Source organism: Somniosus microcephalus, chromosome 27, assembly GCF_052327205.1.
Source record: "Somniosus microcephalus isolate GS21.2 chromosome 27, FLI_Smic_1.0, whole genome shotgun sequence".
In the NCBI taxonomy this organism is placed as follows: Eukaryota; Metazoa; Chordata; class Chondrichthyes; order Squaliformes; family Somniosidae; genus Somniosus; species Somniosus microcephalus.
This window is the reverse complement of record NC_141013.1, coordinates 20,033,366-20,061,157: the sequence shown is the minus strand read 5'-3', so window position 1 is coordinate 20,061,157 and position 27,792 is coordinate 20,033,366. Positions and strand designations below refer to the sequence as shown.

Sequence of the window (27,792 nt, the reverse complement as noted above, 5' to 3'; positions counted from 1 at the left end):
CCGAATTTTTAAAAAAAGTGTAATATGGTGTAATTTTCTTCAACAACTAAAAGACAAATCATTTAAAATTCACTTTTTTTTAAAAAAATTTAATTTTTGAATCTTGGTACATACATGAACCACCTAATTACAAATGATTACCAAAATTTTCCAAAAATCAGACAACATAGCTACTTACAAAATAACTGTACAATTTAATGTCTGATGACACCAGCCACCCGACCCACTTAGGAGACCTTACTCATCATCTTCCTCTTCATCACTAATCACATACTTCTTTGCCCTTTTGCTGGTACCTTTATCATCATTTTCCGCTTTTCTCTTTCCAGAATGTTCACCTTCCTAAATGGGATAAGGGGCGGAGGGGAAGTAGAGAGGATCAAGAAAATACAACAGTATAAGCATCCAGCAGTGTCATAAGTAGAGAACAGGTAACTTGATGCTGTAAAGTACTCTCTAAGACAACGATGAGAATCAGTCGAGTACCTCATCAAAAGAATTATCCAATAGATTATTTCAATAGCCAAATATTTTATAAAAAGAGTTTTGTATGTTGGGGGCAGAGGAAGCAAAGTCCTTACAATACAAAATATAGGCTAAAAAATCTTCTACCTGCTCATTTTCAGCCCGACAGAGACCTGCTGCTTCAGGTTTCCCCTTGCACTAAGTAGCCACTGCACTGACATTAATTACATGTGTTGGCCATTGGCACTGTAGGAAACGCCGGAGATAGGGATTGGTGAGAAACTCAGATGATACTCAGGAGGAACCGGCTCCGCTCAGATGCCTTCCAAAAGCGGCGACAATACAAATAAGGACACCTACCAGGTGGGAGAGTTTTGAATTTTCTTTAAATGATTAAATAAGTTTGGGGCCTATTTTATAAAAATATTTAACTGCTATTGAAATAATTAACTGTGTAATAGGATAAAAAGGTCTAACTTCCTGGATAAATGCCAAGTTCAGTGTTTCACATTATATGTTAAAGCAGTCATAACCCATAGATCCTTCTTTCAAGGTCAAAATTCAGAATGTTTATAAGTCATTACTTTACACAATTTACATCCATATTGTTCCAGTTTGCTGTCTTACCCCCCCATGCTTTCCTCCTATGGCTAGATGGGCAGGGCAGTGTGGGCCAAGCTCTCACCCAAAGCTAATTCTCATAGTCTGTTCAGGCAGGAAAACAGCTTCCCAGGGGAAAACAAAGCTCTGGAATAACTTCTTTCCCGCAAATCAAAATGGAATGGTCAGTACCACCATGTGGCTAAAAACGACCAGAACTCGCATAATGTAGCCAAGTGCAAAGGATGCTCAAAACCCAAATCCAGCTCATGTGAATGAATATACAGGTAGACTATCCTTTATCCGAAAACCTCGGGACCAGCCGTGTTTCGGTTTTCGGAAAATTTCGGATTTCGGAAGGTGGGTCGGCGGGGGTCCGCAGTCGTGGCTTGTCCGTCGCTGCTAGCCTGGAATGCAATGAAGTTCCGCATTTCCACCAACAGGTCGTCGTGCTCGGTCGGAACAGGGGCCGGCACCGCCGCGGGCTCAGAGCTCTCGTGGCTTTCGAGCCTTTGGAAGAGAGTCAGGTGGTTCCGCGGGGGGGGGGGGGGGGTCGGCGGGGGGGTCGTGCGCACGACTTACGCTGACCCTCTGCTCAGCGTAAGTCGGCGGGGGTCGGGGTCGGCGGGGGGGTCGGCAGGGGTCCGCGGGGGGTCGTGCGCACGACTTACGCTGACCCTCTGCTCAGCGTAAGTCGTGCGCCACTCTGGTCATGTCGTGCGCACGACTTACGCGGAATGAAAAAACCTTCGGTTTTTAGAGGGTTTCAGTTTTCGGAAGTTCGGATAAAAGGTAGTCTACCTGTAATAGCAAAATACTGCAGATGCTGGAATCTGAAACAACAGAAAATGCTGGAAATACTCAGCAGGCCAGGCAGCATCCGTGGAGAGAGAAACAGAGTTAACGTTTCAGGTCTGATGAAGGGTCCCAGACCTGAAATGTTAACTCTGTTTCTCTCTCCACGGATGCTGCCTGGCCTGCTGAGTATTTCCAGCATTTTCTGTTGTTATTTCATGTGAATGAATGTTGGATGGTCCGTCAATACAGCGAGTGGGCTCCCAATATATTATTTTAATTCAGTGTTTAATTTTTTCCGTGAGGGGTGAGGTTCTCCTACATATGTCTGTATTTCAAAAGTATGCTGACAACTTTCTTGCAAAATAGTTTCTGCTTTCCAATAAAGTACATTTTTTATTTGTGACATCTATGGTTGACATATATATTGATGTATATAATATATATAAATATCAACATTCATAAAATACTTGCTCGCAAATCTTCAACAAAATAAATGTTATACATCAAATTTAGAACTGGGTTTAGAAATTTTCATATAGTTTAACCATTTTGTCTTCATCTGCACATCATTCACAGAAATCTGAATAGCCTAAATGTGAAAACCCAATGATAGGTGGGTGTCAAGCTCTTGGTCAACATTTTAAAATTAAATCAGTCTGCAACAGAGGAGCATGGATAGCATTTGTCTCACATTACTAAAAGCTGCAGTAACTATTCCTATTTGTATTTAAAAATTAGATTTTTGCATGCAAGCTTTCTGTACAAACCTCATCACTGTCAAGCTTCTTGGCTTTTAGGAGCCTCTGTGCTTTGTCGTCATCAGACCCCTCATCACTATCAGAGGAATAAATCCGAGCACGTTCCTCTGAAACAGACATTAAACATATGCAAATTAAACCAGATGCTTATGACACCTAGCTTTGCTTTAAAATATGAACATTTTTAAAGTGATTTTGTAGCTTTCGATACTGAATATTCTAACTTAGCAGTATATTGGACTAAACCGAAACCCAGGACTATCTAGTACTTCCAATCATAAAAGAATAGGGACTTCTGAATGGACTCTTCTGCCACGAGGACACCGCTATTCACCTGGACCTCCTCTGCTGCGGAGTCCCTGCCTACCATTGAATGGTAACCCTTTTATCTGAAGTTACCGCCTGGATTCCTGGGCTGAGATCCACTGCCCTGCTCATCTTCTGGGATGTGCTTCACTCTTTTCCTATCTCCTGGGCTGGACCTGAAGTCTTGATTTCCCAGGCATCACTCTGCTTCTCCGCATTTTTCCTGGATCAAACTCCACTCCTCTGTTGGTCTCCTGAATCAAGCTCTGCTTCTCTGCTGGTTCCCTGAATGGAACTCCGCTGGCGTTCGGTTCATGCTCCACTCCTCCGACATCTGATTCAAACATTGCTCTTCCTCTGGCCCCTGAACTGGACTTTGCTCCTCCACTGGCTCCCAGATTGATCTTTGCTGTCGCTGGCATCAAACTGAACCTTCACTCCTCCACTGGTTTGCAAACCAGACCACCCCACTCTTGCCTACTACCTGAAAACTCCCCCTCCCCCAAAGTCTAGCCCCCAGATATTGGACCGGTTACTATTCTCGTATCAACTCCTACCCTAAATTCCTGCCATGCCATGCCTAGATCTCACCGCTGGTCCAATAATTGAATGTGTCCCCATGTCCATTTCCGTGCACATATTGGCTGCTTGGACCGGAGCTCCCCATTCCCACTTTTCCTTTTTGTCAATCTCTGGTACCGGCTCTGCCCTATTCATCTTATCCAGCCATGCTCCTCCAAGATCACTTCTAAACAACGTATTCCAGGAAACTAGCCACGACAGCTAGGTCAATGATGGCCTTACTTATACCATGCAAGTTTATAAAGATGGATATACAGGCATTCAGCTGCAGAGGAAAGTCTATCTTATAATTAACTAAATGTGTATATGTGAACTGAATCTAATGAATTTTAGTTAATATGCTACCGTTAATATCAATTATATTAACTGACATGGTAATATTGTGCTGTGGGATATTAGCAGACTATGGTTAAAATAACGGACAGAGAAATGCCATATTAAGTGTTTGCATGTTCATGTCATACAGCACAATTTCAGCCTACAAGTTTCTTAGAACATGTTTTATACTTTGCATTATTGATAAAAATGAGTAAGTTTATATTGTTCTTGCTGACATTAGTTCCCCTTTAATACTGCATGTGGTTACACAAGTATAAACAGAATTCTTTGGGGACGAGTGATTTTTTGATTAGAACGTAAAACCGGGCAGGCGGTGTGCGAGGTGACAGCTATGCCTGCCTGATGACGTCAGTGAGAGGCCAGAACTGTTTTCATGGTCACGCCTTATTACAATAATATGTGAGTCGCTAGTGTTGAAAGAGCGCTGACAGACAGTGCGAGAGGATTCGAGTGCGAGAGGATTCAAGTACAGGAACAAGGATGTCTTGCTGCAGTTATACAGGGCCTTGGTGAGACCACACCTCGAGTATTGTGTGCAGTTTTGGTCGCCTTATCTGAGGAAGGATGTTCTTGCCATGGAGGGAGTTCAGCCAGGCTGATACCTGGGATGGCAGGAATGACGTATGAGGAGAGATTGGGTCGATTGGGCTTATACTCGCTGGAGTTTAGAAGAATGAGAGGGGATCTCATTTGAAACTTATAAAATTCTGACAGGACTGGACAGACTAGATGCAGGAAGCATGTTCCCGATGGCCGGGGAGTCCAGAACCAGGGGTCACAATCTAAGGATAAGGGGTAAGCCATTTAGGACAGAAATGAGGAGGAATTTCTTCACCCAGAGAGTGGTGAACCTGTGGAATTCTCTATCACAGAGGGCGGTAGAGGCCAATTCATTAAATATATTCAAGAAGGAGTTGGATATATTTCTTAAGGCTAAAGGGATCAAGGGATATGGGGAGAAAGCAGGGACAGGGTACTGAATTTGGATGATCAGCCATGATCGCATTGAATGGCGGAGCAGGCTCGAAGGGCCGAATGGCCTACTCCTGCTCCTATCTTCTATGTTTCTATGTGCACTGATTTGGGGGTGGGGACAGGAAATCCAGTGGCTCCTCTGTCGAGTCGAGCTAGAAGTAGTGCATGGGGGGGGGCGAGCAGTAGGCAGGAAAATTTGTGGGGGGGGGGGGGCAAAGTGCACTCCACCTAGTAGAAAAAGAAAATTGCATCAGCATCCTAAATAGGGTGTGGGACCTCAATTTGCATATTTTAAGTAGGCTCCCACCTGTTTTGTGGCTTGTTCCTAAATCAAGGCGGGCGGGAACAAGGCGATAATTGCGGCATTGGGATTTTCAGTCTGCCACTGCCCCATTCCCATCTGAAAACTGGGATGAAAATCATTCCCTTGGTCGTTTTTCTCTAGTACTTGCTACCATTAGCCTCAATTGTTAAAAATCAGGATTGCTATATTCAGCAGCAACATGTCACTCGTCAACATCAAATCACTAAAAAGTTTTATTTTAGCAACTGTCCTGATCTGCTATTTTCATCAAAAACCTCTTAATATGACACCAAAAGCCTTAGTATGACATTAAGCTAATCTTGGAAACTAGGGGTAGAATTCCTCCTTTAACAAAAAATAGAATACTTCTTATCGCACAGCTGATGATCTGCTAATGAAATTGAATTCGCCACACAGGCCTGCAATTCATTTTGGCCGTTAATTTTGGAGGAAAAAATATTTTTAATTTGAGAGAAATTTTTATAACTTTACACCTGTTACTTGATTCTTTTAAAAAGGTGCAAGTGTTACTGATTTCTGTATTTAAAAATGATCTGCAGAAATTATGCATTTGTAATTGCAGAATCTAGACTCAGAAACTGAAATACGATTTGCATCATTCAGAATCCTACTTGCACACACTGAGGTACAGAGAGTGACTATTCATACAAACTGGCGTAGTACTTTATGAAAAGAATTAAAATATACAGGAAACTTTGGTTTATCCGGAGGTTAACTGTCAAATGCTCGAGCCACCGGCAAAAATCAGGAGCCGTTTCGTTAGGTTTTTTTCCTTTTCGTTGCTTTTTTTTCACCAGTCAGGCTCTGCAAGGTCTTGCTGAAGCTGTTGCTAAGCTACAGAGACACTTGCAAGGTACGGCCGACTGTTTAGAAGCTGTTGGGTTTGTTGCCAGATACGGAGCTCAAAATCTCCGTATGTTTCAACATTAGCGCTGGTTTGTCCGGCAGTTCTGATGGGACGGCAACAGCTCGGTCCCGTCGGTGCCGGATAGCACAAAGTTTCCTGTACTGTATTCACAGAGAGACTACTTTCCCCAGCAGAAAAGGAAACACACTGCTGGCATGGAAAGCTTTGTCATGACAGAACAGTGCCGTGCGTCCGTGAGAATGAATTGCTCGATACTCAAAGATCTAGGTCGGTCTCCATACCTCGAATTCCTCCCTTGTATTTGTTCTTGATGGCTGCAAGGCTGATGGTCTCATCACCTTCCTCTTCCTCATCGTACCGATCAGGCTCCAGATAGGAGGAGCTAAGGCCTCGTTGACTCTGCTTCTCTCGCATTCTGCGCTGCTGAGACTCTCTTCGAATAGACGCCCGAAGGCGCTCCTCCTCTTTCTGCCAAGATCAAAAGTTGCTTTTTACATTTTTTTTTTTGTCACTTCAAAGTGTAAGAAATAGCTGTTAGATTCAAAGATGGGTTTTAATTCTTAGAACAGAGATTGACAACCATGCAGCTGGGAACAGATAGCAGAAATGCCAGCAAGGTCGAATATCAAGCATCAAAAGACAAATAGAAGTGATAAGGGAATCGTAAAATGCAAAGAAACAGGGAGGATAGCACCTGCTAGATAATAAGGAGCCACAAAGCCATAAAATGTCCTTAAAGAAACATAAAACATTCCTCAGAAAGTTAAGAGGGAGGCCTTGTTAGTCATGCACAAAGGGACGGCGAGGAATGCCTTCCCGCTTCACAATTGGACAATAGGATGGGGGATCAAGTGATTGACACCAGGTGATTACCAGCCCACCGAAATAACTATAAATATAGGTGACCAAGAGGGAAAATCGGGCAGTCTGGGGCGAAGGCTTCCCCAAGGTGGCTATGGCCTAATACCTTGGTCAAGTTTAGCCTCTCCCACGGAAGTGACCACTGCAGCAGACTGCAGGAATCCACCCAATCCGAGACCACCGTACTGCCTCCCCGTCCGTCCGGTCGTGGCATTCCGATTCGGGGGTCGTAGATCGCTCTCTACTGTCACGGGTTGTATGTCTATTATACTCAGCTTAAACCGTATGTAATATCTGATTATGCTTTAAAGCTGTAGCTCTTTAATAAAAGCCTTACAACTTCTAAAGCCCTGTTGGGTAATCTGTGTGTGAGCCTGTGATCCTAATCTTACAAAAGTGATTGTGTAGTTGCAAATGCACTCCATTAATAACAGCACTATTTATCCCATAGATGCACATGCTTTAAGACAGAGCACCTCCATTTCAATAGTTTTCATTGCTGCTCAGTCAGGTTTGGTTACCTTTATCATTTCAGAACGCTGGGATTCAGGATCTCTGCCAGCCATAGGAAGGATTCGAATCTTTTGTGTTTTTGAACACCTATCTGCCAGAGATAGGGTCATCTTCCTGTGGGTAGCACTGTCTGTGGAGTGAGGCCTGTGGTACATTGGGATAGAGATGGTTTAGTCCTACTTTAAAAAAGATATATTTACCATAAAACTAGTACATTCACCAGATAGCCCAGAGGATAAATAGGTCATGCAATGAGATACTAACTCAGGGAGGTACTGATTTGAGATGAGACAGTCACAATTGGTTTCAGGGAGGGGAAAATAATCAACCAGGGCACTCACTCGCGATTATCATCCACTGACTATCAGCTGGAAACTGATGACATCAGATGAGGAAAGTATCAGGCTTGGCTCCGGTGGTCAGTCAAACAGCCTGCCAGTACTAGCTATCTAAGTTCATACACGAAGAGTGGGCACTTGGGCAAGTACTAGAGGGCTTCAGCAACTGTGGAGTCTTCCAAAGTGATGGATAGAAAATTGTGAAGGGGGGCGGGAATTGGCATGAAAGTTGCACTTTCAGAGACGATTTGAAAAACCTCTGAACTTGAAGTATGGCTTATGCACTCGTTGGGACGAGTGTAGCATTTTTATGATATTACAAAAAGAAACACAACTTTCCAATGGTGAGCATTATGAGAGCAATGGTGAGCAAAGATGCTGACTTAATTTTCTAAATGGCTTGATGTACGGGAACATTTGCTTGCTTTAATTTGCACAGTTTAACACAAAGGGCAACATTACCATTTAACCTGATTAGGTTACAAAACTAGAATTCAAACTCCCTTTTAAGGCCATTTTTAATAAAACAGTTTGCAGTGGAAGATCAGCTGTAGTTTTTTTTTTAAAGATAGGTTTATCCTCAACAAATATTTCCACTAAAGATAAACATTCTTTTGATAAATTCATGATATGTTATTCACACAATGTTTTTACTATAGTTTATTAGACACCAGATTAAGTTTTGTGTTTTTAATTCCTAAGGGTTCAACATACCTGAAGGTAAGCTTGGTTTTGAAGACAGCCTGACCTTGCAAACCAGTTCCCTGTCTAATAAACAGATGGTTATGGTCCCCTTGAAGTGGAGCCTTGTAGACATCAAAAACTTCATTTCCCAGATGTAAGGACATACTACAATAATAAAAAGATACCATTATTTGAATACTGTATGCACAGACTGTCTTACACACTGGAATTTGTGCCTTTAAATAACACATTAATTCACAGGTCATTGAACTTTATCATAAGAACAGTTATCATTCAATGGGGAGTCAATTATGCGTTCAATAAATTAATTTATGCAACATAGTAACAGCTTCAGGCAGAAGACCTTCGATCAATCTAGCCGACCTATCCACAGTATATCCTTGGTTCCTAATAACCTTGAATCCCATTTGTTGACAAGAACCTGTCTACTTCAGATACCTATCGAATTCAGATATCATTCATCAAAACAATAAAAGATCCTGCCAACATTTCAAAAATAATGTTGTTTCTCTGCGCCGCCACCCCCCCCCCACCTCAATTAGATTCCGTCAGACCACGCGCCATTACCTGGCCAAGATGATGAGCAGGTAGCCCGCTCAACACTAGGACGAAATGTGGCTGCATAGCGGAAAGAGCCGATCTCCACTTGGCACACCCGCCTGCCACCTCATCCAGGACCGTGTACTCACCAGATAGGGAACCATTAGTGGGAACTCCCCAGCTCCTCTTCCACCCCCCCACAAACCCCAATGTACAGTATATCATATTAGTGAACCAACCTGCGGAGTCACTAGGTCACCCTTAATGGTAACATTTTAGAATTGCCTTCCCTCATGTAACTCAAAGGACAGTAGAAGCGTGGAACTCCCTCCCACAAAAAGCAGTAGCTGGTGGCTCAATTAATCATTTCAAATCCGAGAGCGATAGATTTTTGCTAGACAAGGGTATAAAAGGATATGGAGCCAAGGCGGGCGGATGGAGTTAAGATACAGATCAGCCAGGATCTCAGTGAATGGTGGAACAGGCTCGAGGGGCTGAATGGCCTACTCCTGTTCCTATGTTCTTAACTGAATTTATAATTCTTATGTTCAGACAACAATGTTGCTGAGTGTACTGTGCATCCACCAACACAGGATAGAAGTTTTACAACACCCATTCTCATTACAGAGGAATACACTCACACAGCAGTTCTGTCAAGACCCGAAAATAGTTTCATAGTGGCTGGAAAGTAACTCAACTCTCCGTGGTCATATTGCGCTAAAAGGTAACATTAAACAATTTTTTTGTACTGTGTCAAATTCAGAAAGGGATTTGTACTTAATAGTGCAGTTATGTGAGGCACTTTCAGTATCAGCAACACACAAGGTAGAATATCTACAGCCAAGCAAAGATAACTCTTTAAATGTAAAAGTCTAAAAAGAGCCCAGGTGATCACCTAGACCACGTTTCAGTTTGTATTGTACATTGTAATGTTTGTACATTTTTTCCACTGTCTGTTTCTTAACGTTAAAACTTTCACTAGCTGGTGAGCAGAGTCCCGCACAGGCTTTTAAGTACTTAAGTTCAGAGCTTTGCTCTGTCCCCATCTGATTTCAGAGGAGTGAAAGTTGGCAGCATAAATTGGGGCTCTCAAAATAAAGCCCAGTGTAAAACTGGTAGGTGCCATATACCTGCACCAGATTCATGCATTTCCATAAATTCATCACTTTTTAAAGAGGCAGCATTCCTTAATTGTTAATACTGAAAGTAGACTCAATACCAACAGTCTACCAATCAAAACATATATTTCTCTCTTTCTGTCTCCCACTCTCTCATATACACACACACACACTTACATGCATGCACATACGCATTTATTTTTACTTTCAGGCAAAACAGCATTCCTTCTACATTGCTAGGGTCGCAACTGTCAGTGCAGGTGGAACGAGCAGACTGCATGCTCAGCATTTTCTCAAACAGTGCATGGAATTACGACAAATAATAAGCAAATTTAAAATCAAGATCCTCATAAGAAATCAGAATACATTAAAGTTACTTTACAAAATACTAAGTTTTGCAGCTCCTGTAACCCTGGTCAGACTCACTTTAGTCTGTATTTATAAATATTACCAACCTTCCGTCTGACCATTTGACTATTCGAGCATTACTTTCGCGAGCGTCATTTCCTTCTTCATCTTTACGCATTCGCCAGCGAATTGTGTTTTCAACCTATGACCAGAAAACAAAAATTCAATTTTAAGAGGTCAACATCTCAGGTACTACCTTGTTGAGAAAATATAATCCCCACCTCCTCCTTCCAAAAATACATGCAGCAAAATCTTAGCAATCAGATGGGTTTACTGCTTATCCTATAGAGTAGGCATTACCTTTAGTTTAAGTCTTGTTCTACCTTCTTCATCCAACATTTCCTCATCTTCAAATTCATCTTCATAGTACTGGGAATCGAAGGGTCTGAAACAGAAACCCACACAGAAAGAATGGACCTACCGTAGCTTATAATTTAAAAAAATGACTACAAACTACCATGGATATTATAGTAGGTCCTCAAACAAGATGGCTATGAAATATGTGCAATAATCTTGATGTATCCCATGCAAATTGATAGGGGAAATTAATCTAATTCACAAAACCACCAAGTTACAGTAGTTAGTCTGTCCCAGTTAATGATTCAGATTTGAATTGGTTTTAGAGAGCATAGTAAAGTATAAATATTTTTATTATAGAAAGTCAACACAACCAGAACTAAGTTTTAACATTTATCACACTGCTTTGTGTTATATATAGTGAAAAGTACAAAAGAACATCTGATGCGAACTAATGTCATTTAATAACGGAAATATTTTCTTTATCTCACAATTTACGTTTGTCGGTAAATATACTTGTATCATGATGCAAGTGAAGTTGGTATCAAATTCATGTTTTAAAAATATTGCAAGGAAGAGATACTGAAATGTTTACATTTTTGAATAGTGTTTAAATAGCTGAAGATGGAGGTGTAATGGACTTCAAGGTTTTAATAGATTCTATATTCAACATGTTCAATCAGCGTGGAGCAGCAATCAACAAAGTAAGTGAAATGCTGAACTATATAGCATTTACACAGTGGCTTTCATGACTTCAGGACATCCCATGCTCGACAGCCAACTGAGCACTTTTTGAAGTGTAGTCACGATTGTAACGTAGGGAAATGCAGCAGCCAATTTGTACGCAGCAAGGTCCCACAAACAGCAATGATGTACATGACCAGATAATCGGTTTTTGTTTAGTGACGTTGGTTGAGAGATAAAGATTGGCCAGGACACTGGGAGAACTCCCCTGCTCTTCTTTGATCAGTGCAATGGGATCTTTTACATCCACCTGAGGGGGCAGACGGGGCCTCAGTTTAACGTCTCATATGAAAGATGGCGTCTCCTACAATGCAGCACTCTCAGTAGTCCACTGAAGTGTCATAAGAACATAGGAGCAGGAGTAGGCCATTCAGCCCTTTGAGCCTGCTCCGCCATTCAATAAGATCATGGTTGATCTTCGCCCTCAACTCCACTTTCCTGCACTATCCCCATATCCTTTGATTCCCTTACTCTCCAAAAATCTATCAATCTCTGCCTTGAATATACTCAACGACTGAGCCTCCACAGCCCTGTGGGGTAGAGAATTCCAGAGATTCACCACCCTCCTGTCAGTCAGGATTATGCGCTCACGTCTCTGGAGTGAAACTTTAACCCACGACCTCCTAGCTCAAAGACCAAAACAGCAGAGTGCAAATCAAAGGAAGTCAGGTTGACACTACACTGCTCTGGTTCGAGCACACCTTGAGTACTGTGGCCAGTTCTGGCCACTAAAACATAAGTGAGACACTCGAGCCCTGGAGGCAATCCAGAGAAGAGCCAGAAGACTGATCCCCAACATCAGAGGACTGAGTTAAGAAGTAGAGACACTTGGGCTTTTGGCCTTAAAAGGAGGTAACTGAGAGGTGACCTTATGTCAGCAAGTTCTTCTTTACTCAACATATTGATCGAATTTCTGGGTAGAGTAGTGGAGGCAAAAACCCTGAAATTATTCAAGAAGCAATTGGATGCCGGCTTGGAGGAAAGAACTGTAAAATATTTCTGGATGAACAAACTTGGGCCAAATAGCCTTTTGCATCTACGTTGTGATCTAAGCTGGGTGAGGTATCTGGCCTGTACGATCATAATATTTGAGAAGATGTCAATGTACAAGTCTGAAGTACCTGGGCTCCACACTGAGAAAGTTAGGCAGTTTAACAAAGTATAGGTCATTTCCTAAATCGGTGTTCACTTTAGGAATCTCTACTTCTATCCGTGTTTCTGGGATCAGTTCTTCTTCTGGACGGTCCCGATCCATGCCGTACTCATCCTAAAGCAAAAAGGAAATCATTAAGGGAGGGGGGTGGTAAAAGTATATCCATACAGAATGACGAGCGAGCCTTTGGCTTAGTGGTAGCCATGCCGCCTCCGAGTCAGATGGATGCAAGGTTTAAACCCCACTCCATACAGTCAGGACGAGAGGAGACTGGCGCTCCAGCTCTAAGTTCTGGGTTGGCATCCAGCCGGATACAGGAAACTTTCGATTTACCGACACCTAAATAACCGGAAATCTCGGTTAACCGGCAAAATTCAGGAGTAGGTTCAGGTAACTTTTATTACTTGCCTTCCTCCATGTGTTGCTGTGCAAGGGTGTGGCTGCAGCTGTTGCTAAGCTACAGAGACGCTTGCAACTTGTGGCCATTGTTCTGAACCCACAGGGTTTGTTGCTTTATACGGAGCTCTCAGCTCTGTATCTTTTACTATAGCGCTCGGTGATCCGGAATTTTTGATGAACCGGCACCACGTCAGTCCCGTCCGTGCCGGATAAAAAAAAGTTTCCTGTACTCGCATCCGTTGGGTGTGGGTGGCCCACCCCTTTATCATATGGGTTGTGGAAGCCCATAAAAGCCTCCCACTGTATAGGAAGAACCACCCTATCGGCTGGTACATAGGTGGTTATGGCCATGGAAGGAGCGTTCATGTCACCGTCTGTCAGACTGTTAATCAGCCTGTGAATCCTTCTGGTACTTCCCACTATTCTCTCAGGGAAGAGTGGAAAGATTCAAATAACAAACACCGAATAGTCTTGACGATGCAGGCCATTAGAACAACTTTCTACTGGCATAATTTTAAGACACATTCATTGTGCTTGTATATTATGTGACCGAAACAGTAGGTCTCATTTTTAAATTCATATTCTCCTAGTATGTAAACAACTAAAAGGACTGGCTCCGGTAATCAGTTAGGATACTCTCCTTTCATCTGTAGAAATTGGATTCCAACCCAGTCCAGACTTATGGGATGAGGTCTCTCTCTCTGTCTGTCAGCACCCAGTTCCTGGTGGACACGAGCACACTTTATAAAACTGCACGGATTTAGCAATTAACCAGAAAAATGAATCATTCACACTTGTGCATTAGGAGGTACTTCTCTAAGGTTGTGGGTTGAAATATGTTGCTCGGGTACGATGGAATGAACTTTGCTCCTCAGCTGGTCGTTCCATACCCAAACTGCAAGTACTTGATGCCGAGACCGAGTGCCCAAACATGAAGAGTGTTCCATTTCCCAGCACTGACATCCCTCACTTTCAATGAATACAAAGTCAGCAAGAATGATAAAACAATTAAAATGTCACTCCCAAACTTTCAATTCAAACTAGCTAAAAGTTTTAAAAAAGTGTAGCAATTATTCAAAAAATTGTAGTCACTTTATGCAATGCCAATCTGACAGCTCTCTTTGGTTTTCTACTGGTAATCCTGATTCCAAGCCCCACAAATTAACTATTTATCAACCAGTGAAAACAATTAACTTTCTCTAAACCTTTCATAATCTTGAAAACCTCTGGTCGACCAGCAATAAACTCCACAATTGTTTTTAACCCTTTCTTCATAACTATAAGCTCTCCGCCCTGGTATAATTTTAGAGAATCTTTCCTGTACATTTTCCACAGCTCTCCCATCCTTCCTATAACGGGGTGCTCAGAACTGCCTGCAAGAATCTGACTGTGGCCTAACCAATGCCTTGTACAAATTCAACATCACTTCTTTTTCTTATTTATTCAATTCCCCTACCAGTGCTCCATCTATGGAGTTATCCTTCTCATTTTAAAGTTATGAAAGGTTTTGACAGAGTAGACACAGAGAGAACGTTCCACTTGTGGGGAAGAGCAAAACTAGAGGCCATCAATATAAGATAGTCAGCAAGAAATCCAATAGGGAATTCAGAAGAAACTTCTTTACCTAGAGTGGTGAGAATGTGGAACTTGCTACCACAGGGAGTGGTTGAGGTGAATAGTATAGATGCATTTAAGTGGAAGCTAGATAAGCATCTGAGAGAGAAGGGAATAGAGGGTTATGCTGATAGATTTAGATGAGGAAAGACGAGAGGAGGCTCGAGTGGAGCATAAATGCCGGCATGGACTGGTTGGGCCGAATGGTCTGTTTCTGTGCCGAATATCCTAAGTAATTCTACTGTATATGTAATTTTGGCACTGCTTAGCACAACTTTAAAATGAGACGTCCAGGATAAATATTCAAATTAAATTTGAGGAAATTCAACTAAAGGTTTCCTATTTTCTGTATTTGTAGCATTCTGGAAAATGGAAAAATAAAAATATATTTTCTGGAAATGTTTAAAGAATACTTACTGCAGGTTGGCCTGGAGTGGGAGGCTTCTCACCTTCGCTGTCGGATGAAATATCATCTGCACCCCCAAAAAGATCATCTCCTTCTATTTTATCTGCAGCACAGACACACCAATATATTTAGGGGAAGACTGCACAATGGTGTATAGCTAGTAACGCCAACACACTGGCATCATTTTTTTTTTAAATAGATTGTTTATGGACAAAATCCAACAGAAGGGTAAAACATCTATAAGAGAGTTACCTTTATCTTTTACATCGCTGTCAGAGTCCGAATCTGAAGCAATTATTTTCTTTGACTTGTGTCGAACTATTTCTTCTTCACTGTCACTGCCTCTTGCAGAAACTGAAATGGAGAACAGTTTAAAAGACAAGCATTTGACTTGCTTAGAAACTTATTGCTATCGATGCTCATCTTCCTCACACAGTAATGGTAATGGGGAGTTCAACTGCAGAAGTGATAACAAGAGCAGGATTGCTCACAATTGAATTCCGAAAGCAATCCTCCCAATATGCCCGACTGTAAATACTAAAGCTATGAACTTTTTATTTTAAAAAAGTCTTATTTCACCCACTTGAAATACTGAAAACTGATTAAAGCAACTCGTGATATTCCATTTGGAAAGTGAAAGATAGTGAATTCTGCCATTAGACAGACTCTAAATAAATTGGGAATTAAATTGGAATGATCTCAGACAATGAAAATATAAATACTAGCTCACAGAACTCCACACATGGGTTACCTGTTTCATTTATCAAGTACTGATGAATCTTTGGTGAGTTTGTTTAGACTGGCAAGCCTAATGATCCTGTCGCTGTATTATTATGATGACATCTTAAAAAGGTAGAAACAAAATTTCAACTCCTCATTTCTGGGACCACACAAGTACTGTAAAGGGGAATAATGAAGCAATATTCTCAGTTTTGGTCAAAGCCTAGCAAGATTCAAAGCTCTGTATTCACTAGAGTTTAGAAGAATGAGAGGGGGTCTCATTGAAACGTATAAAATTCTGACAGGACTTGACAGACTAGACTGGATGCAGGGAGGATGTTTCCCCTGGCTGGGGGGGGTCTAAAACGAGGGGTCACAGTCTCAGGATACGGGGTAGGACATTTAGGACTGAGATGAGGAGAAATTTCTTCACTCAGAGGGTGGTGAACCTGTGGAATTCTCTACCACAGAAGGCTGTGGAGGCCAAGTCACTGAATATATTTAAGAAGGAGATAGATAGATTTCTAGACGCAAAAGGCGTCAAGGGGTATGGGGGAGAGTGGGAATATGGTATTGAGATAGAGGATCAGCCATGATCATATTGAATGGCGGAGCAGGCTCGAAGGGCCGAATGGCCGACTCCTGCTCCTATTGTTCTATGTTTCCTCTTGCAAAGACAGCTGGTGATGTAAAGAGGATCATCACTTGGAAGAACTTGAACCCACAACTGGTGAACCGGAAAGCAACATACAAACAAAATTGCTGCTTCTTCTAGGGACTACAACATGTTTGAACCAACACGACTCAGAGGGTTACCCTGACATGATATTTCACGCAAGTCATGTTAGACTGGGCTTCACCAATGGCTCAACAAACTTGCCTAATGAATACCTGAGCCATACAAAGCAGTAAGGCCCCCCAAGTTCAACCGTGGTTAATGCTAAATAATTTACCTGATTTATGTTCTTGCTCATCATCTGAAAGATGCTGTTCCTTTTCTGAATGACGCGGTTTTTCCTCTTCATCTGATTGGTCACTTCTGGACTCTCTCTCCCATTTCTCGTTCGGAGAATGCACCTCCTTTCCAGAACCCTCGGCATCCGATTGGTTGCTGGCAGCATCAGAATGGGAACGGTTACTGACAACATCGGATCGGGAATGGACGCTGCCAGCATCAGAATGGACGTTGCCAGCTTCGGAGTGGGATCGGACGCTGCCCGCATCCGAACGCGGACTGCCAGCATCTGAACGTGGACTGCCAGCATCCGAACGGGCACTGCCAGCATTCGAACGGGCACTGCCCGCATCTGAACGGGCACTTCCCGCATCTGAACGTGCACTTCCTGCATCTGAACGGGCACTTCCTGCATCTGAACGCGCACTTCCCGCATCTGAATGCGCACTGCCGGCATCAGATCGTACACTTCCTGCATCTGAACGCGCACTGCCGGCATCAGAACGTACACTACCAGCATCAGAACGCGCACTACCAGCATCAGAACGTACACTTCCTGCATCTGAACGCGCACTTCCCGCATCAGAACGCACACTGCCGGCATCAGAACGTACACTTCCTGCATCTGAACGCGCACTACCAGCATCAGAACGCACACTGCCAGCATCAGAACGCACGCTGCCCGCATCAGAACGCACGCTGCCCGCATCAGAACGATTGTCGTCATCTTCATTATCAAACTGCTGCTCTTCAGAGCCACTGTGCTGCTCTGTCTCCGAATGTTGAATGTCGTCTTGATCAGAGCGCGCTGAAACTATGGACTGGTTATCAGACCTGTCATCACTTCCACTGTGTCTTGAGCCTACTTCATCCTCACTGTCCTCTCCAAATAACTCTTTATTGCTCGGCTTTGCAGCCTCTCTCTCTTCTTCATCCTCATTCCCATCTTCCCGCTCACTTTCACTGCCGGAAGGGTTGCTTTCTGATGCTGCGTGTTCCTGCTCCGAGTCAGAGCCTGATCCAGATCCAGAGTCAAAATCTGTGGAGCAAAAACATCAAGCAGATGAATCTGGTTCAGTTTCCATCCCTGTACTCGGATTAAAAGACATATTGGCCTTTTGTGTAGTTTTATTCTAATACAGTACAATGAAGTCGCAGAACAAAGGGACAGGCTGGATGGACCAGCTGGTCTTTTCCTGTCCGCCGTTTTCATATAGTCGTAAAGCCTGGAAACCTAAATTACAAACAATCCAGCCTCCATACCTATGGAGAACCACAGCTCATTGGCTTTAGAGAAATGGCACAATTTGTATTGGCAAATATGCCACCATTTGACCTAAAAAAAAAATCATCACTCAAAATACCATTTGAGATATTGTAAGTACATCCTTTTAAACAGGTATAATATTTTACAGTTTTTTCCATTCCTGATTTGGTAAAATTAACATTGCTATCCAAGCTATGCATAAATGGGTTCAAGACTCCATGGCATGCCTTTATAAAGTATTCTTGCAATATACTCTCTAATCTTTTCATTGAGTACATTGCAAACTACAGGAAACTTTCGTTTAACCGGAGGTTAAAAGTCCGGAAAGCTCTATGTACCGGCAAAATTCAGGAGCCGTTTTCTATAAGTTCTTTTTACTTCTCGTTGCTTTTTTTTCCCCCAGTCAGGCTCTGCAAGGTCTGTAGCTAAGCAACAGCTTCAGCTAGAGACGCTTGCAGCTGCAGCCGACTGTTTTGAAGCTGTTGCTAAGCAACAGGGTTTGTTGATTCACACGGAGCTGAAAAGCTCTATGTTTCAACATTAGGGCTGGATTATACGGCAGTTTTGATCTAACGGCACCAGCTCGGTCCCGTCAGTACTGGATACCAGAAAGTTTCCTGTACATCATTAGCTTAATGCACATATGCTGCAATTTAAAAGTAGAGGAATCAATAGCATAAGGCATGTGCCTATGGGAACAGGAGCAGTTACGTAACCAAGGATCATGATTTATATATATATTTTTTAAAGGTAGATGTTCTCTGCTATAGAAGCTTCCCACTGTGTGTTCAGTATTACTCGGGTGTTTAAAGGCTATTTGGTGATAGGAAATCAGTTAATTCAATTGACAAAATTATTTTAATTTGTCCCATTTAACTTGTCTACTAATGGTCATCAATTGCACCTCCTTGCAACAAGTCCAAAAGAACAGGTTTAATCACACGTTATTCAAGAATTTTGACACTGATCCACATTCCTCTTTGTGATGCAAAGCCAAATAATGATTATTGTAAAGCTGCATTCTAGGGTATAGCAGAATTACTATTCTGGGGATTGAGAAATAAACATATAAATAAATATACTTTTCAAACAAATTCAGCCATTCCAAATTTTGATCAGGTTTTTGATGAGAGACTGAAGTGAACCTGATGCTCCGGTGAGGCATTCTGCATCCAAACCAAAGGATTGAGAAATAATGCAAGTGGCAGAAATGGATTCTAACAAGGTTTCTGCAATTTAAATCGCTGTCAAGGCCAAACAGAAATTGCATTAACACATGCCTTCCATTTAACTGAAGGAGAAGCTCGTGTTGGAATGAGTCAATCACTTTGAGGCCCAGAGGGATCTGCGACATGCTTCCATCCAATAATGAACACGTTGAACCCCTTCTCCACCTTCCTTACAAAAAATAGAATTTTGTGAACTAAATCATCAGCTGAGCTGCCATTTCTGGAGCTGGGATGCTCAGGCATGTCATTTTAGCACCGAGCCTCAAGCCCCATCCCCAACTACTGTGCGCTGTGATTAACGGGAGAATACCGTAACCATTTTGAGATGATGAGCAACACCTTTAATTTTAAACATTTCAAACTACAGGAAACTTTTTTTTTAATCCGGCACGGACGGGACCGACGTGGTGCCGGTTCATCAAAAATTCCGGATAACCGAACGCTATAGTAAAAGATACGGAGCTAAGAGCTCCGTATAAAGCAACAAACCCCAGCTTCAGAACAATGGGCACAAGTTGCAAGCGTCTCTGTAGCTTAGCAACAGCTGCAGCCACACCCTTGCACAGCAACAAATGGAGGAAGGCAAGTAATAAAAGTTACTTGAACCTACTCCTGAATTTTGCCGGTTAACCGAGATTTCCAGTTATTTAGGTGCCGGTAAATCGAAAGTTTCCTGCAGTCTACTGTTTCAAAACATACAAGGACAAATGGTCTGATTTTGGATTCAGTTGGACTAAGTTATATGGTTTAGTGTCAATCCTCTAGAATTGGAGGATTTAAATCACTAGTTTAAAAAGATAATTTTGCTTTGAGTTATCAAACAGCGCAACATACTAACCAGAGACTTGGATGACTACCTCATAATAGTTTCCTTTAAAAAAAAATTATGACCAGTCTTTCAATCTGATTGGACAGTAGATTCCTTTTTCTTTCAAACAGAATTGTGAAACATGTTCAAAATAAACATCATGAATTAGGATACGTGAATTACTTTAGTAGCAAACTTTATAGTCGAATCTGTCTACCCAATAAACAAGTTACCTTTCAAATTTTGGACTACTACAACAATTTGCATTTATATAGCGAAATGTCCCAAGGTGCTTCACAGGAGCATTGTCAAAACAAAATTTGACACCGAGCCACATAAGATGATTTTAGGGCAGGTGACCAAAATGCTTGGTCAAAGAGGTAGATTTTAAGGAGGATAGAGATTTATTGCTCATTTGTTTTTGCTTCTTTGCTACTTCTCACTTGCACGACGGGGCAATCAGCCTCCATGCCAAACATCACTGTATTGGAGCAGTAGACGACACAGGTGAAGTGGGAAAGCTGGAACAGCCGGCAGCTCTTCTGCAGCTGAATTCATTACATCTAGCATCAGAGAGCTGGGATGTCTTTCCTGCTCATATGCAAGAGGAGGGAGGTTCAACAACTTTCCTCTACGTCAGATCAAAGGGTTTTTAGATAGGCAATCCCAAAACAGTGTGATGGGATCTGGATCAGAGTATTGCTTGAAACTTTCGAGATTTTCACACTCTCAAGCAATCCCAACCATTGCGCAAGTCCAAAAATCTGTAGCATACTTAACTCCTTCTACATCTTCAATAGAAAGAAATCATGTTCCAGCCATGTAAGTACAACTAGGGTCGAATGGATTTTCTAAATTATTTTCAACGGCCTGTTCCCCACAGGTCTCTTACTAGTAGGCACCGAATAAACAGCATCCCATATATCCTTTTATTCATCCTCAACCAGGGCTTGTGTAATGCTCACTTCCCAACTCAGCAGAGATGGACCGCTCTACATTAATAGAAAAAGACATGGATAAAATTGGGAGACCAACTCATGAGAAAAGTCAAGAAACCTTCTCTAAAGAGGCTATCTGGACAAAACTGCTGTGTCCGTGTACTCCCAAGAAAATCACCCCTTCAAGGTGGAACATTTGCTGCAATGATTGAGAGGATTGAACAGTGTGCCACATAAACAACTGGCAGAAATAATTCAGATCTTTATCCTACCAACCGTTGAATTCCCCTCCCACAACCAGGCCTCGATCTCACAGACGAGATGCTCTAAGACAGGTGGAAGACATCCTTTTTTTCTTTTTAAACTGTTCTTGGATCGCATGTGGCACCTTAATATTTATTGCCAATCTCTCACTGTCCTACTACAGGAAACTCTTTTTTATCCGGCACCGACGGGACCGGCGTGGTGCTGGTTTATCAAAAAGTCCGGATTACAGAGAGGTATAGTAAAAGGTACGAGAGCCCCGTACACAGCAACAAATCCAGGCTTCCCTGTTGCTTAGCAACAGGTGCAGGAACCCCGGCCACAAGATCCAGGCATCCCTGTTGCTTAGCAACAGGTGCAGGAACCCCAGTTACATGGCCACAGATCCAGGAACGGCCACTAATATGGGTAAAACTTACCTGAACCTACTCCTGAATTTTGCCGGTTAACAGAGATTTCCGGTTATTTAGGTGCCGGCAAATCGAGAGTTTCCTGTAGTATTAAGCATGTAAGCCAGAGTAGCTGGGCAACATGTTCCCTTCCCTGGAGGATATGACTGAACCAGCTGGGTTCTTCCAAAACAGCAGCATTATTGGCAATTTTTCCTGGTTATGGCTCACAACTTACCAAATTTGTTGAATTCAATTTCACAATTTACCATGGTGATATTTGAATTGATGACCTCTGTGTTGCTAGTCGAGTACCATAACCAGTGGGCTACCATTACCGTACCCTGTAATCTTTGAATTCCCTCCATACATGCATTGCACAGTTCTTTTGCACTCAGAGTTTAATAAGAAAATTGGATCTGTTAGGAGGGCCATTAACATTTTTTTTTACAGAAGTAATATTGCTGCACAAATATCAGGAATGAGGCGCAGTCCAAAATTGAATGATATCCCAATTTAATTTGCAGAGTTAGAATCATAGAATGGTTCCAGCACGGAAGGCAGACATTCGGCCCGTCGATCCCATGCCGGCTCTCTGCAAGAGCACCTCAGCTAGTCCCACTCCCCCGCCCTTTCCCTGTAGCCCTGCAAATGTTTTTCCTTCAGATACTTATCCAACTCCCTTTTGAAAGCCGTGATTGAGTCTGCCTCCACCACCCTTTCAGGCAGTGCATTCCAGATCCTAACCACTCGCTGAGTAAAAAAGTTTTTCCTCATGTCGCCATTGGTTCTTTTGCCAATCACCTTAAATCTGTGTCCTCTAGTTCTCGACCCTTCTGCAAATGGGAAGTTTCTCTCTAGCTACACTGTCCAGACCCCTTATGATTTTGAACACCTCTATCAAATCTCCTCTCAACCTTCTCTGTTCTAAGGAGAACAACCCCAACTTCTCCAATCTCTCCACTTAACTGAAGTCCCTCATCTGTGGAATCATTCTCGTAAAAATTTACTGCACCCTCTCCAAGACCTTCACATCCTTTCTAAAGTGTGGAGCCCAGAATTGGACACAATACTTCAGTTGTGGCCGAACCAGTGTTTTTTATACAGGTTCATCATAATTTCCACGCTTTTGTACTCTATGCCTCTATTTTTGAAGCACAGGATCCCGTAAGCTTTTTTAACCGCTTTCTCAACCTGCCCTGCCACCTTCAATGATTTGTGCACATATACCACCACCCCCCCCGCCCGCCCCCGGTCTCTCTGTTCATGCACCCCCTTTAGGACTGTACCCTTTAGTTTATATTGCCTCTCCTCATTCTTTCTACCAAAATGTATCACTTTGCACTTTTCTGCGTTAAATTTCATCTGCCACGTATCCGCCCATTCCACCAGCCTGTCTCTGTCTCCTTGAAGTCTATCACTAGCCTCCTCGCTGTTCACTATATTCCAAGTTTTGTGTCATCTGCAAATTTTGAAATTGTGCCCTACACACCCAAGTCCAAGTCATTAATATACATCAAGAAAAGCAGTGGTCCTAGAACCGACCCCTGGGGAACACCACTGTACACCTTCCTCCAGTTGTTAAACTTTTTAAAATTTGGCTGTCAAACACAAGGCCACACTTATTACTAATTTCTCACTGCCTTTACAAGGTGGTGGGCCTCCTTCATGCGAAGTGATTGTTTTAAACAGTTGAGTGGCTTGCTCTGCCCCTTCAGAGGGTGTGAGGCGGCAATCACCGTGTGAGACTGGAGTCCTGTGTGGAAGGGCAGCAGGGGGTGAAACAGTTGGGTTTTTATTGACAAAACGCCAGCTTTCAGGCTCATTTTTTTTCCTGTTGCTAGCTCAGATCTTGACAGATCTAATGAATTCAAATAGTAAACAGGAGGGAACACTCTCCTGGCCGGGACCGTGAAGGTTACAGGCCCCCGCCCCCCGCAGCTTCAGGTTAACGAGGCCCTGCGCAGTATTCAAAAACCCGGGACTAACGTTACCTTTCTGATCGGCTTCGCTGTCCGCATCGCTGCCGAATAGATCCGCCATGTCCGCCATCTTGTCAGGTCGCAAAGACAAACGCCGACGCGCACTACGGCAGCTCTTACGCGACTGGTCGCGGGGCAACCGCGAATACGGCAATATGCGCCCAGTATTGTCGCCCCGCGAAATACTCCGAGACACAGGGGGCGCTACAGGCAGTTCATTACCCAGACACAGGGGGCGCTGCAGGCAGTTCATTACCCAGACACAGGGGGCGCTGCAGGCAGTTCCTTACCCAGACACAGGGGGCGCTACAGGCAGTTCCTTACCCAGACACAGGGGGCGCTACAGGCAGTTCCCGAACCAGACACAGGGGGCGCTACAGGCAGCTCCTTAACCATCGACACGGGGAGACTACAAGCAGCACCCTAACCATGGACACAAGGGATGCTACCAGACACGGGGTTGTTGCAGGTAAAGTCAAAACCCGTGTTTGGGTTCGGTGCCAGCACTCTTGTCTTTGAATCAGCAGGTAGAGGGTTTAAGTTCTACTCTCGAGACTTGAGCTCATAATCTGTGTGCAGTATTGAGGGAATGCTGCACTGTTGGATATCCTATTTTTCAGGTGAGATGTTAAACTGAGGGTTAAAGGCACTGTACAAATGCAAATTGTTGTTGTCCTATCTGCTTTCTCAGTGGATGTAAAATATCCCATGGCACTAGTCAAAGAAGAGCAGCTTGCTGTATGCAAAATGACTGCTGCGTTTCCTTACATAACAACAGTGACTACTCTGCAAAAGTATGTTAATTAGCTTTGAAATGCTTTGGAACAGAATTGAAGTTGTGAAAAGTGCTATATAAATGCAAGTTCATTCTTTTAGACACAGGGAATGGTACGGGCAGAACCAAACACAGTGGCACTCCAGATTCAAACCTAGAAACATGGCCACTATAGGTGAATACAAACCCAGAGATAGGACCACAAGAGAAAGGCCCAAACCTACAGCCAGGATGCAATACGCAGACTCAAACCCAGACACGGGTGCAAATGTCAGAACAGAACCCAGAGCCAGGGCCCATAATAGGCAGCCCCAAACTGAGAGACTGGGGGGGGGGGGGGTGCAATAGTTATACTTAAAGCCAGAGGCAAAGGTGCTAGAGGGCCCAAATCTAGGGAAAGTGGGACACAATGGCCCAGTAATTCCGGGCCCAACGCGTGAGTAAGGACGGGGTGCTCACGCGTGTGCCCGGAGGAATTGCCGGTTTTCAGCATGCACAGCGCATGCGCTGAAAACCGGCATTTCCTGTCCTCTGACCCAAGGGGTTAAGAGGCTGAACGCGTGCGCGGTATCGGGCAGCGCGTGCGACTTGGATTTCCTCTTTTTAGAGAGTTGCGCATGTGTAAAGGTCTCTGGTATTTACGCATTGAAAAACCACACGTAAGTACTTAGTTTTTCAGGTAAGTGGTCTATTAATGCAATTGAGAAAATTTTTTTCCACAGGTTTGTTATTTTTAAAGAATTTACAGTAAGGTAAGTTTAGTTTTAGCCCTGATTTTTTATATAATTTTTTTTTTCAAATTTTAAAATTATTGTTTAAAATAGTTTTTCAGAGTTCTTTATGGTTCATTTAAGTAGTGCAATGTTTTTTTAAATTTTCTTTCAGGTTTAAGTAGTGTTTTGGGGCCAGGAGTTTTCATGAGTTTGACAGTTCTTACTGTCAAACTCATGAATGAACTTTTGCAACCTCCCATTGGTTGCCCTGTGCTCACGTGATCCCAGCCGGCTCATCGCACTAAGTACGCCGCTGGGTCACGCACGCACAGCGTGGCAGGACCTCAAGCGGTCCACTGAGAGGAAATGCAATGCGGGCCAGAATTAAAATGTCAGCGCGCCGGGTAAGTGAACATCGGGGGCTTGCACGCGCGGCAAGCTCCCGATCCTAATTTCAGGGCCAATAAGTAAAGTGAAGCCCAGAGACAAGTGCGTAATAGGTTGAGCCAAACACAGAAAGGAGTCAGCAAGAGACTGAAGCCCAGAGACAGAGGGTGCAATGGGCAGGAGCATGCTCTAAACCCAGGGGGTGCATTAGACAGACTGGGGGATACAATAAGCAAACCAAACCCTCAGTGACAGGTGCATAATAGCGAAAGAGGGTGCTATAGGCAGCCCAATCCTAGAGACAGGGAAAGACTTAAATTCAATAGGCAAACTCAAACCCAAACAGAGGGGTTTCAATAAGCAGATCCAGACTGAAAGAAACACTTGCATTTATATAGTGTCTTTTATGACCTCAGCACATCACAAAGCACTTTACACCCAATTGAGTACCTTTGAAATGTAGTCACTGTTGTAATCCAGGAAATGCGGCAGCTAACTGCGCACGGCAAGGCAAATAGGCAAATCCAGAGACTGGAGCACTGTATTCAAACTAAGAGATAGGTGGTGTAATAGGCAGCATTAACCCAGAGATAAGGCACATTAGCTAGATTTAAACCAGAGCCAGAGGTCGCTGAAGGGCCTAATCACAGATACAGGGAGACATAATAAGTGGAGTGAAATCCAGTGACAGGTGCATAATAGGTAGACTCAAATACAGATGCAGGGGTACAGTAGGCAGACTGAACCCCAGAGATGGAGGACAGAATGGGCAGAGCCAAACCCAGAAATAGGGCTGTAATAAAAAGACCCAAACCCGAAGGCAGAGGATACAATCGACAGAACTATACCCAGGGATTGAGGGTGCAGTGGCCAGACCCAGAGACAGGGGACACAGAACTTGGGACTGGGAGTGCAATAAGCAGACTTGAACCCAGAGACAGAGGGTGCTTATAGACAAACTCGGGGACAGAGGCGTCGTAGGCAGGCGTAAACCCAGAGCGAGGAGCACGATAGGCAGATCTGGAATCAAGAGGCAGACCTTCTAACTCATTCTGGCTATTGAACAAGCACCTGCATTTCTTATATACAGATGCATATCTCAATTACTTTTCTGGTATAAATTGCATCAAACAAATAATTGAAGGAATAAAAGCAGGAAATGCTACAATTACACAAGAGCTAAGTCAGCATCTGAAAATAGAAAAGTTAATATTTTGGGCCGGGATCCTTTATCAGACTCATTTTTCACAAGATCTGCACTCAAAATGCCAATTCACCTATTTGCTTTACAGATGCTGGCGCCTGGCGGAGCAACATTTTCTCTTTTTATTTCAGAGTCATAGCATTTACATTTTAATATTTTAATCTGAGAATAAATGAAGTCATTACATTTCAGAGCAGCTGGCATTTCGAAGTTGCAGATTATCAGATTGTATAAGGAATACTTCAATATTTATAGTTTTACTTAAGTATTTGGATCATCAGCATCTTGCTGTGTGTTTTTTTTGGCTTTTGTGTAATTGTTTTACACATTGTATAATCTCGGGGAGATATGCTGCGTTCCCGCCAGCAGCCCTCAGATAGGCCCTGGGAGAGGGGGTGGGGGAGTATGAAAAGGCACTACTGACTATTTGCATGGTTTCATAGCCATTATCATTATACCATACAGTCAGATCTTTGCCACTCGTATAGCATCCAAAGCATCGTCAGAACAGATATTGCCCCAATTGGATTAACCCTTTATTAATTGTTCACTGTTCCACTGTAATAACCAATTTGTGCTTCCGTATTGATTTCTCCTTATTGCACTGCCACCTGGTGATGCTTAATTGCATGTTACACCAGAGCAATAGAAGATGTTGGGGAAGAAAGCATCGGAGGAGCAGTCAAAATGGTGCTATAGTTCTGGCGAGAGCAGGAACATACTTTTCCGCTACCCTCATTACTGCTGTCAAACAAGGGTTGTCCAGGTCCACATAACAAGGTATGATTGTTATAAATCTCATCATCATGAAGAAACGACTCATGAAATAACACTGGACGGCCAGCTGGTGGCGCCGTCCAAGGAGTATAAATACTCGGGCGTGGGCCCAGCTTGCCCAGGAACATTTTGTAAGACAGGAACTAGTGAAGGACAACTAGACCTCCATGTTTTGAAACAAGTTGATTAAAGCCTTGCTTTATACTCGAACCAAGTGCGTAGTGAGTCTTATTAGGCCAATGGTTATATAAACATAATTGGGATCAAGATTC

At 43.1% G+C, this 27,792-nt stretch overlaps 1 protein-coding gene across 1 annotated transcript; it reads right to left on the bottom strand.

The window, feature by feature from the left end:
• Positions 1-68: 68 nt before the first annotated feature.
• On the bottom strand, positions 69-23,818 carry leo1 (LEO1 homolog, Paf1/RNA polymerase II complex component). The gene is made up of 12 exons (XM_085968643.1): positions 23,677-23,818; positions 16,786-17,826; positions 15,365-15,466; positions 15,124-15,215; positions 12,662-12,807; positions 10,800-10,884; positions 10,547-10,641; positions 8,443-8,577; positions 7,399-7,534; positions 6,298-6,484; positions 2,631-2,728; positions 69-342 (listed from the first exon to the last, which is right to left on the bottom strand). Exons 1-12 carry the CDS (start codon positions 23,732-23,734, stop codon positions 238-240), a joined length of 2,280 nt encoding a protein of 759 aa, XP_085824769.1. The 5' UTR covers positions 23,735-23,818; the 3' UTR covers positions 69-237.
• Between the last annotated feature and the right edge of the window lie 3,974 nt (positions 23,819-27,792).

Coding starts and splice junctions, on each gene's coding strand:
- leo1 (XM_085968643.1), bottom strand. CDS start 23,734: ATGGCGGACATGGCGGATCTATTCGGCAGCGATGCGGACAGCGAAGCC. Junction 15,216..15,364: donor CAGCGATGTAAAAGATAAAG/GTAACTCTCTTA, acceptor TCTGTGCTGCAG/ATAAAATAGAAGGAGATGAT. Junction 8,578..10,546: donor GTCAAATGGTCAGACGGAAG/GTTGGTAATATT, acceptor TTATTATTGTAG/TATGTCCTTACATCTGGGAA.